At 40.8% G+C, this 10,000-nt stretch overlaps 1 protein-coding gene across 1 annotated transcript in view; it reads right to left on the bottom strand.

The window, feature by feature from the left end:
• Positions 1-1,967: 1,967 nt before the first annotated feature.
• LOC114565632 (mitofusin-1) overlaps positions 1,968-10,000 on the bottom strand; it is a 30,613-nt gene continuing 22,580 nt past the window's right edge. Inside the window, 5 exon segments of the mRNA XM_075447444.1 lie at positions 1,968-2,461; positions 2,771-2,905; positions 4,971-5,167; positions 6,151-6,252; positions 6,300-6,571. Of these exon segments, the coding sequence (XP_075303559.1) occupies positions 2,395-2,461; positions 2,771-2,905; positions 4,971-5,167; positions 6,151-6,252; positions 6,300-6,571 (773 nt within the window). The 3' untranslated portion in view covers positions 1,968-2,394.

The following is a 10,000-nucleotide window of genomic DNA, read 5'->3' as shown; positions in this document are numbered from 1 at the left end:
ATGTTAGTGATCAGTAATTACTAATGTTAACTAGCATGTTAGTGATCAGTAATTACTAATGTTAACTAGCATGTTAGTGATCAGTAATTACTAATGTTAACTATCATGTTAGTGATCAGTAATTAGCCTGTGTCTATGTTATCTCCTTACATATACCTACACTCTCCGTCTCTGTGAGATTGGGAATGATTGAGATTTCTCTCTCACAGCTACCAGAAGACTTCACACTTTCAGACACGTTGCTCACGTCACATCTACGTCTTCAAGCTCAGCTGGAGGCTGCTCAGTAACACTCAGCCAGCACCGGGAAAGAGACTTCTGATATCCTCCACTGGTCTCAGACCAGAGACACGGGGTCTGCTGGTCCAGTATATATATATGTCAATGGGAAAACGTGTAGAAGTAGAAAGTGGAGTGAGAAGAAATGACTCAAGTACCTCAACCTTTGAACGTTTGTAATAATAATAAAATAATAATAATAATAATAATAAAATAATAATAATAAAATAAAAATAATAATAAAATAATAAATAATAATAATAATGACACGAGCACACTGAATCGACTTGTGAAGTATGTCTTTAATGGTGTTACAGTGGTAATGGTGTCAAACTCAAGGCCGGGGGGGCAAATACTTACAGAGCAACTAGAGGGTTTTAATCACCCGGGACCCTCTGTCTGCATGTGTCTGAGTCTCAGTGACTGATGGGACAACAATCTCTGGAACTGGTCCAGTATTAACACAGATGGACAAACAAGCTGCAGTGGAAGTGAATAAGTAAGTTAACTTCATAGACAAAAGTGCTTGTTGTGCCACCGACAGGCTCAGATTAATATTCTAATATAATATAATATATATTATATATGAAATCTTCTATGGCGAGGATACAGAGAGCAGCCTTCCTGGAAGCCGTGCAGCTGAAGGAGTTGCTAACTCCGCCCAAACAGCTGATGTATTCATGTGACTCTTTATAGCACAGGTGTCAAACTCGAGGCCCGCGGCCCAAACCCGGCCCCTGGCAGGTTTTGATCCGGCCCGCATATCAATTTCGGTTCACGATAATATATTGGCCACGCCTAGTTGTGCACCAATACAAAAGTGGCAACTACACCACACACTTAGAGCAGAATTTGGTAGATTTGCTGACTTTGAGACTCCCAGAAATTCCCCCAGAAGCAGAAGAGTTTTCTAAATTAAAGCTGGGAAACAGGTTGCTGTGAGTCCACTTTTTAAAATGTAATCTTTGTTTTGCTTGATTTGCTAAATTGTAAGATTTCTAAGGAACTATTTGCTGCCTTTTTTTTGGGAAACGCTAATGACGTTACAGGCTTTACAGCACAGGTGTCAGATCTGGCCCCTTGCAGATTGTGATTATGATTCTAACATTTTTGATGTTTTTGGGTGCTTCTTTTCTCTGATGGCTGAGGAACTTTCTCCTGACTTCCTTAGGACTATCTGTCGACCAAACTGTAAGTGAGAAGACTATATGACACATACAATAATACAGTCAAAGACATTTGACTTTGTCGATTAAATAAAAGCATATCAATGTGGCCCTTGATGTGATTCTGTTTTTCCAGTGTAGCCCTCTGTGAAGTTGAGTTTGACACCCTTGCTTTACAGCATCATACATCCCTCGGATGTATCATAAGATAACACCATGGATGTATTAATAAAACACATGGTGAATTACAACCAGTGGCTGTATCCATTATTACAGCTCCAGGACCTCGGGAGGAGTCGTAAAAGCCTGCAGGGCAACATGTGTTGTTGTAAACAAATTCAACCCAAGCGCTCTTTGGTGACGTGGTTGATTACGTTACTGTTGATCATCTGTCCATCATCGTTTAAAGCCCGCCCCCTGACAATTTGATTGTTGCAAACAGCTCTGGTTGGAGCATAGTTGCTCCACAACGGATCAAGTCCAGACCCAACTTCCCGACCTCAAATGTTGTGGGTGGGACTAAGTTCTAATCGTACCTAATTTCTGAGTTAAAAAAGCAGAAATGATGACTTATTTTGACTATTAGTTTGACTATTAGTTAAGATCGGAGCTTGTTGAGAGAATCACAGACTGGTTGATGTCAAAGTGTGGTCAGGAGGCTGTTTTAAAACCATTTAAACATGTTTATAAAATTGAATAAAACTCCCAAAACTCAATAAAAGTAATAATTAATTTTACGTGCAAAACGGACATCCCTGCATCCATGTAATTTTTGGGCATTTTGGTTCAAAGAAACCCATATTTCTGGTATAAAAAACTTTGAAAACGGGTCAAATTTGACCTGAGGTCAACACAAGGATTAATATATTGGCCTAGATTTAGAGTAATGTGGTGTATCTCCCGGCTGTAGCTGTATCTCTTCTGGCCACGCCCCCGTTCTTCTTCGTGGTCAGTTCCCCTGCAGGTAGCGAGCGGAGAAGACCTCCAGCTGAGTCTCCAGCTCCGTGGCTCTGTTCCTGAACACAAACTCAGAGTAAAAACTCTTTAAAACGTTAGATTGCTGCACTGGACTTCTGTGTGAGTACACAGAAAACTGGCAAGTGCACCCCCCCAAATAACCTTTTATAATTTCGTTAACATAAATAAAGACATTTGCACCACAAATTGTTGCAGAAAAATTCACCAGAATGTAGAAAGAAGAAATTGTTTGACGTTCAAAATTTCAATTTTCCTCAAAAGTGGAGCTCTCAAATCCCCCTCCCTCCCTGCCCTGTAGACCGTGCAGGTTCCCTGTGTGTTACCCCCACCCTCCCTTACCCCCCGACCTGAAGGCCTTGGACCGGCGCTGGATGTTCTCCAGTCTCTGGATCCTGAAACTCAGCGTCCGGATGTTTCCCTCCAGCTCGGCCTCGCTCAGGTCCACTCTCTGAGACAGACGGCTCAAGGTGGACCACAGCTCCCTGCAACACACACACACACACACACACACACACACACACACACACACACACACACACACACAAGTTGGATCACAGCTCCCTAAAATACACACACAACAGCCACCCCCTCCCCCCCCTTAAATACACAGCTGATTAAAGCTCTGCCTGCTCCCCCCATTAAAAAAAACATTAAAACATAAAAAAGTGCTAGAAAAAACACTTGCAGAAACTAAGTAAATGTATCTATCTATAAATTGCAGGAACGTCTGTGTGTGTGTGTGTGTGTGTGTGTGTGTGTGTGGATTAGTCCGATGGATTTCAAACTTGACAGGTGTCTTGCCATGGGCACGCATAAGTGCAGTGCAAAGTTTGACGTTGTTTGGATAAGAAATGCAAAAGATATCGTCGGTAAAAGAAGCACGCAGCAGCAGAGCTTTGGAAGCTAAAATGTGACACACACCTCAGGCCCACAGAAATGTGCAAAGTAGCACTACGTTCACGATCAAACAACACGAGACAACCTCTCTCTCTCTCTCTCTCTCTCTTACATACACACACAAACAGTCCGGTTCTGGTGGTGATTAACGCAGATATGTGCTGATTAGCTCTCATAACGGGCAGGGTGGGTAGCACACTGCCATGAGTCCATGAGGCTAATCTGATCACTCCACATTTTCATTGTGATATTTTGTGATTACATTTTACACTGTAAGTCAGTGATAGGCTATGCAGGGGAGGTGCATACGAAGGGCTTTGGGGTCCTTCTGTAAGTCATTTTGAGGTAGACTAAAATTTGGTTTTGATGGATTCTACAAGCAGCGATACCACGGGCCAAGCAATCAACGGGCTCTGCACTAGTAAAATGTAATAAATAAAATGTAGGAAAAACATGCAAAGGGTGTACAGGTGAGGCTCTGCCCCCTGTACACCTGCTGGCTGTCATAGGAGGTGGAGCCTCACCTGTACATCTGCTGGCTGTCATAGGAGGTGGAGCCTCACCTGTACACCTTCTGGCTGTCTGAGGGGGCGGGGCCTCACCTGTACACCTTCTGGCTGTCTGAGGGGGCGGGGCCTCACCTGTACACCTTCTGGCTGTCTGAGGGGGCGGGGCCTCACCTGTACACCTGCTGGCTGTCTGAGAGGGCGGGGCCTCACCTGTACACAAGCTGGCTGTCTGAGGGGGCGGGGCCTCACCTGTACACCTGCTGGCTGTGAGAGGGGGCGGGGCCTCACCTCTACACCTGCTGGCTGTCATAGGAGGCGGGGCATCACCTGTACACCTGCTGGCTGTGAGAGGGGGCGGGGCCTCACCTCTACACCTGCTGGCCGTCATAGGAGGCGGGGCCTCACCTGTACACCTGCTGGCTGTCATAGGAGGCGGGGCCTCACCTGTACACCTGCTGGCTGTGAGAGGGGGCGGGGCCTCACCTCTACACCTGCTGGCTGTCATAGGGGCGGGCCTCACCTGTACACCTGCTGGCCGTCATAGGAGGCGGGGCCTCACCTGTACACCTGCTGGCTGTGAGAGGGGGCGGGGCCTCAACTCTACACCTGCTGGCTGTCATAGGGGGCGGGGCCTCACCTGTACACCTGCTGGCCGTCATAGGAGGCGGGCCTCACCTGTACACCTGCTGGCTGTGAGAGGGGCGGGGCCTCACCTCTACACCTGCTGGCTGTCATAGGGGCGGGGCCTCACCTGTACACCTGCTGGCCGTCATAGGAGGCGGGGCCTCACCTGTACACCTGCTGGCTGTGAGAGGGGGCGGGGCCTCACCTCTACACCTGCTGGCTGTCATAGGGGGCGGGGCCTCACCTGTACACCTGCTGGCCGTCATAGGAGGCGGGGCCTCACCTGTACACCTGCTGGCTGTGAGAGGAGGCGGGGCCTCACCTCTACACCTGCTGGCTGTCATAGGGGGCGGGGCCTCACCTGTAAACCTGCTGGCCGTCATAGGAGGCGGGGCCTCACCTGTACACCTGCTGGCTGTGAGAGGGGGCGGGGCCTCACCTCTACACCTGCTGGCTGTCATAGGGGGCGGGGCCTCACCTGTACACCTGCTGGCTGTGAGAGGGGGCGGGGCCTCACCTGTACACCTGCTGGCTGCAGGCGGCGCTGACGGCGGGTACGATGGCCCGTAGGCGCCCGGCGGCGTGCGCCACAAACTGCTTCTTCAGAGCGCGCTCGCGGCTGGCGTCGGTCCACGTCAGCTTCTCGTACAGGAAGAGGAAACCATAGAGAGACACGGAGAGAGCTATGACTCGCCAGCCCACGGAGCGCCACACCTGAAGACACCCCCACACACACACACACACACACACACACACACACACACACAGACACACACAGAGACACACAGAGACACACACACACACAGACACACACACACACACACACACACACACAGAGACACAGGCAGAGACACACACACACACACAAACACACACACACAGAGACACACAGAGACACACACACACACACAGAGACAGACACACACACACACACACAGACACACACAGACACACAGAAACACACACACACACACACACACACACAGACACACAGAGACACACACACACACACAGACACACACACACACACACACACACACACAGAGACACAGACAGAGACACACACACACACACACACACACAAATGCACACTCACAGAGACACACACAGAGACACACAGGGAGACACACACACACACACACAGACAGACACACACACACACACAGAGACACACACACAGACACACAGACACACACAGAGACACACACACACACACAGAGAGACACACAGAGAGAGACACACACACAGAGACACACAAAGAGAGAGACACACACACACACACACACACACACACAGGACACACACACACACACACACACACACACACAGAGACACACACAGACAGACAGACACACACACACAGAGACACACACACAGACAGACACACACACACACACAGAGACACACACACAGACACACACACACACAGAGACACACACACACAGACACACACACACACACACACACACAGACACACACACAGACACACACACACACACACAGAGACACACAGAGAGAGAGACACACACAGAGACACACAAAAGAGAGAGACACACACACACACACACACACACACAGACACACACACACACACACACACACACACACACACACACACACACACACACACAACATTTCAGAACAAAGTGTGAATCTACCACTAAAGGAATGATGAACTCAGAGTGACGGGGACGTACCACTCCTCCAATCACCAGCACCGTCATGGACGCCCGGGACGTCACGGAGACCAGGCCTGTCGCTACGGAAACCACCATCTCGTCCTTAAAGCTGGCGCGTTCCTGCAGAGAGGAAAGTGACAACTGACATATCAACGATATAACATAACAGATATATTTTATGAATGATAAATACAGAGTCGGGGTGATGTTTTGCTGACCTGCGTGCGCGTTTCGGCGCCGCCCAGCGCCCGCTTGGCGTTGGCGTTGCCGAGGAAACGGCTGACGAGCGCGGTCCATCCCAGAGAGAACTGGAAGTCGATGTTCTCGCGGAAATCGGCGCAGACGGACGCCATGCCGAGGTCAAAGGTCAGGTCGAAGGGTGCCGAGGGAGCGGAGAGCGCCTCGGGGACGGAGGGACACAGCAGGGGACGGACACTGTCTGGGGGATGGAGAGACACATGCCCTTTGGTGTGGGAGACCCAGGGTTCGATTCCCACTGCCATACATCAACCAGTGTGTCCCTGAGCAAGGCACTTAACCCCTAATTGTTCCAGAGGTGTGTTACCTGTGATATATATAGAGCAATTGTACGTTGCTTTGTATATGAATTGAATTGATATTGAATAAAAGCATCAGCTAAATGACATGTAATGTAATATGTCGGAAAAAAGTCATAAAAAAGTCTTAGTATAGTAAGTCAAAAAAGACATAAAAAAGGCATAGTATAGTATGTCACAAAAGTCATAAAAAAGTCATAGTATAGAACAATGACAAAAGTCCAAAAAAGTCATAGTATAATATGTCGAAAAAAAGTTAAAAAACTCATAAAAAACTCATAGTATAATATGTCGAAAAAGTCATAAAAAAGTCATAGTATATGTCGAAAAAGTAAAAAAAAAAGTTATAGTATAGGATGTCGAAAAAGTCAAAAAAAGTCATAGTATAGTAAGTCAAAAAAGACATAAAAAAGTCATAGTATAATAAGTCAAAAAAGACATGAAAAAGTCATAGTATAGTAAGTCAAAAAAGACAAAAAAGTCATAGTATAGTATGTCAAAAAAAGTCATAAAAAGTCATAGTATAGAACAATGACAAAAGTCCAAAAAAGTCATAGTATAATATGTTGAAAAAAAGTTCAAAAACTCATAAAAAACTCATAGTATAGTAAGTCAAAAAAGTCATAGTATAGCACGTTGAAAAAAATCCCAAAAAGTCATAGTATAATATGTCGAAAAAGTCATAAAAAAGTCATAGTATAATATGTCAAAAAAGTAAAAAAAAGTCATAAAAAAGTCATAGTATAGTAAGTCAAAAACGTCATAAAAAAGTCATAGTGTAGTATGTCAAAAAAGTCATAAAAAAGTCATAGTATAGTAAGTAAAAAAAGACATAAAAAAGTCATAGTATAGTAAGTCAAAAAAGACATAAAAAGTCATAGTATAGTAAGTCAAAAAATTATAAAAAAGTCATAGTATAGTAAGTCAAAAAAGTCATAAAAAAGTCATAGTATAGTAAGTCAAAAAAAAGTCATAAAAAGTCATAGTATAGTAAAAAAAAAAGACATAAAAAAGTCATAGTATAGTAAGTCAAAAAAGTCATAAAAAAGTCATAGTATAGTAAGTCAAAAAAGTCATAAAAAAGTCATAGTATAGTAAGTCAAAAAAGTCATAAAAAAGTCATAGTATAGTAAGTAAAAAAAGACATAAAAAAGTCATAGTATAGTAAGTCAAAAAAGTCATAAAAAAGTCATAGTATAGTAAGTAAAAAAGACATAAAAAAGTCATAGTATAGTATGTCAAAAAAGTCATAAAAAAGTCATAGTATAGTAAGTAAAAAAAGATATAAAAAAGTCATAGTATAGTATGTCAAAAAAGTCATAAAAAAGTCATAGTATAGAACAATGACAAAAGTCCAAAAAAGTCATAGTATAATATGTCGAAAAAAAGTTAAAAAACTCATAGTATAGTAAGTCAAAAAAGTCATAGTATAGCACGTTGAAAAAAATCCCAAAAAGTCATAGACTAATATGTCGAAAAAGTCATAAAAAAGTCATAGTACATGTCGAAAAAGTAAAAAAAAAAGTTATAGTATAGGATGTCGAAAAAAAGTTAAAAAAGTCATAAAAAAGTCATAGTATAGTAAGTCAAAAAAGTCATAAAAAAGTCATAGTATAGTAAGTCAAAAAGGTCATAAAAAAGTCTTAGTATAGTAAGTCAAAAAAGTCATAAAAAAGTCTTAGTATAGTAAGTCAAAAAAGACATAAAAAAGTCATAGTATAGAACAATGACAAAAGTCCAAAAAAGTCATAGTATAGCACGTTGAAAAAAGTCCAAAAAAGTAAGTCAAAAAAGTCATATTATAGTAAGTCAAAAAAGTCATAAAAAAGTCTTAGTATAGTAAGTCAAAAAAGACATAAAAAAGTCATAGTATAGAACAATGACAAAAGTCCAAAAAAGTCATAGTATAATATGTCGAAAAAAAGTTAAAAAACTCATAAAAAACTCATAGTATAATATGTCGAAAAAGTCATAAAAAAGTCATAGTATATGTCGAAAAAGTAAAAAAAAAAGTTATAGTATAGGATGTCGAAAAAAAGTTAAAAAAGTCATAAAAAAGTCATAGTATAGTAAGTCAAAAAAGACAAAAAAGTCATAGTATAGTATGTCAAAAAAGTCAAAAAAAGTCATAGTATAGTAAGTCAAAAAAGACATAAAAAAGTCATAGTATAGTAAGTCAAAAAAGACATAAAAAAGTCATAGTATAGTAAGTCAAAAAAGACAAAAAAGTCATAGTATAGTATGTCAAAAAAAGTCATAAAAAAGTCATAGTATAGAACAATGACAAAAGTCCAAAAAAGTCATAGTATAATATGTTGAAAAAAAGTTCAAAAACTCATAAAAAACTCATAGTATAGTAAGTCAAAAAAGTCATAGTATAGCACGTTGAAAAAAATCCCAAAAAGTCATAGTATAATATGTCGAAAAAGTCATAAAAAAGTCATAGTATATGTCGAAAAAAAAAAAAAAAAGTTATAGTATAGGATGTCGAAAAAAAGTTAAAAAAGTCATAAAAAAGTCAAAGTATAGTAAGTCAAAAAAGACATAAAAAATTCATAGTATATTATGTCAAAAAAGTCAAAAAAGTCATAGTATAGTAAGTAAAAAAAGACATAAAAAAGTCATAGTATAGTAAGTCAAAAAAGTCATAAAAAAGTCATAGTATAGAACAATGACAAAAGTCCAAAAAAGTCATAGTATAATATGTCGAAAAAAAGTTAAAAAACTCATAAAAAACTCATAGTATAGTAAGTCAAAAAAGTCATAGTATAGCACGTTGAAAAAAATCCCAAAAAGTCATAGTATAATATGTCGAAAAAGTCATAAAAAAGTCATAGTATATGTCGAAAAAAAAAAAAAAAAGTTATAGTATAGGATGTCGAAAAAAAGTTAAAAAAGTCATAAAAAAGTCAAAGTATAGTAAGTCAAAAAAGACATAAAAAATTCATAGTATATTATGTCAAAAAAGTCAAAAAAGTCATAGTATAGTAAGTAAAAAAAGACATAAAAAAGTCATAGTATAGTAAGTCAAAAAAAGTCATAAAAAGTCATAGTATAGAACAATGACAAAAGTCCAAAAAGTCATAGTATAATATGTCGAAAAAAAGTTAAAAAACTCATAAAAAACTCATAGTATAGTAAGTCAAAAAAAGTCATAGTATAGCATGTTGAAAAAAATCCCAAAAAGTCATAGACTAATATGTCGAAAAAGTCATAAAAAAGTCATAGTATATGTCGAAAAAATAAAAAAAAAAGTTATAGTATAGGATGTCGAAAAAAAGTTAAAAAAGTCATAAAAAAGTCATAGTATA

This window comes from Perca flavescens, chromosome 12 (genome assembly GCF_004354835.1).
Source record: "Perca flavescens isolate YP-PL-M2 chromosome 12, PFLA_1.0, whole genome shotgun sequence".
Taxonomy (NCBI): domain Eukaryota; kingdom Metazoa; phylum Chordata; class Actinopteri; order Perciformes; family Percidae; genus Perca; species Perca flavescens.
The sequence above is the reverse complement of the archived record's forward strand: the minus strand, read 5'-3'. Positions and strand labels throughout refer to the sequence as shown.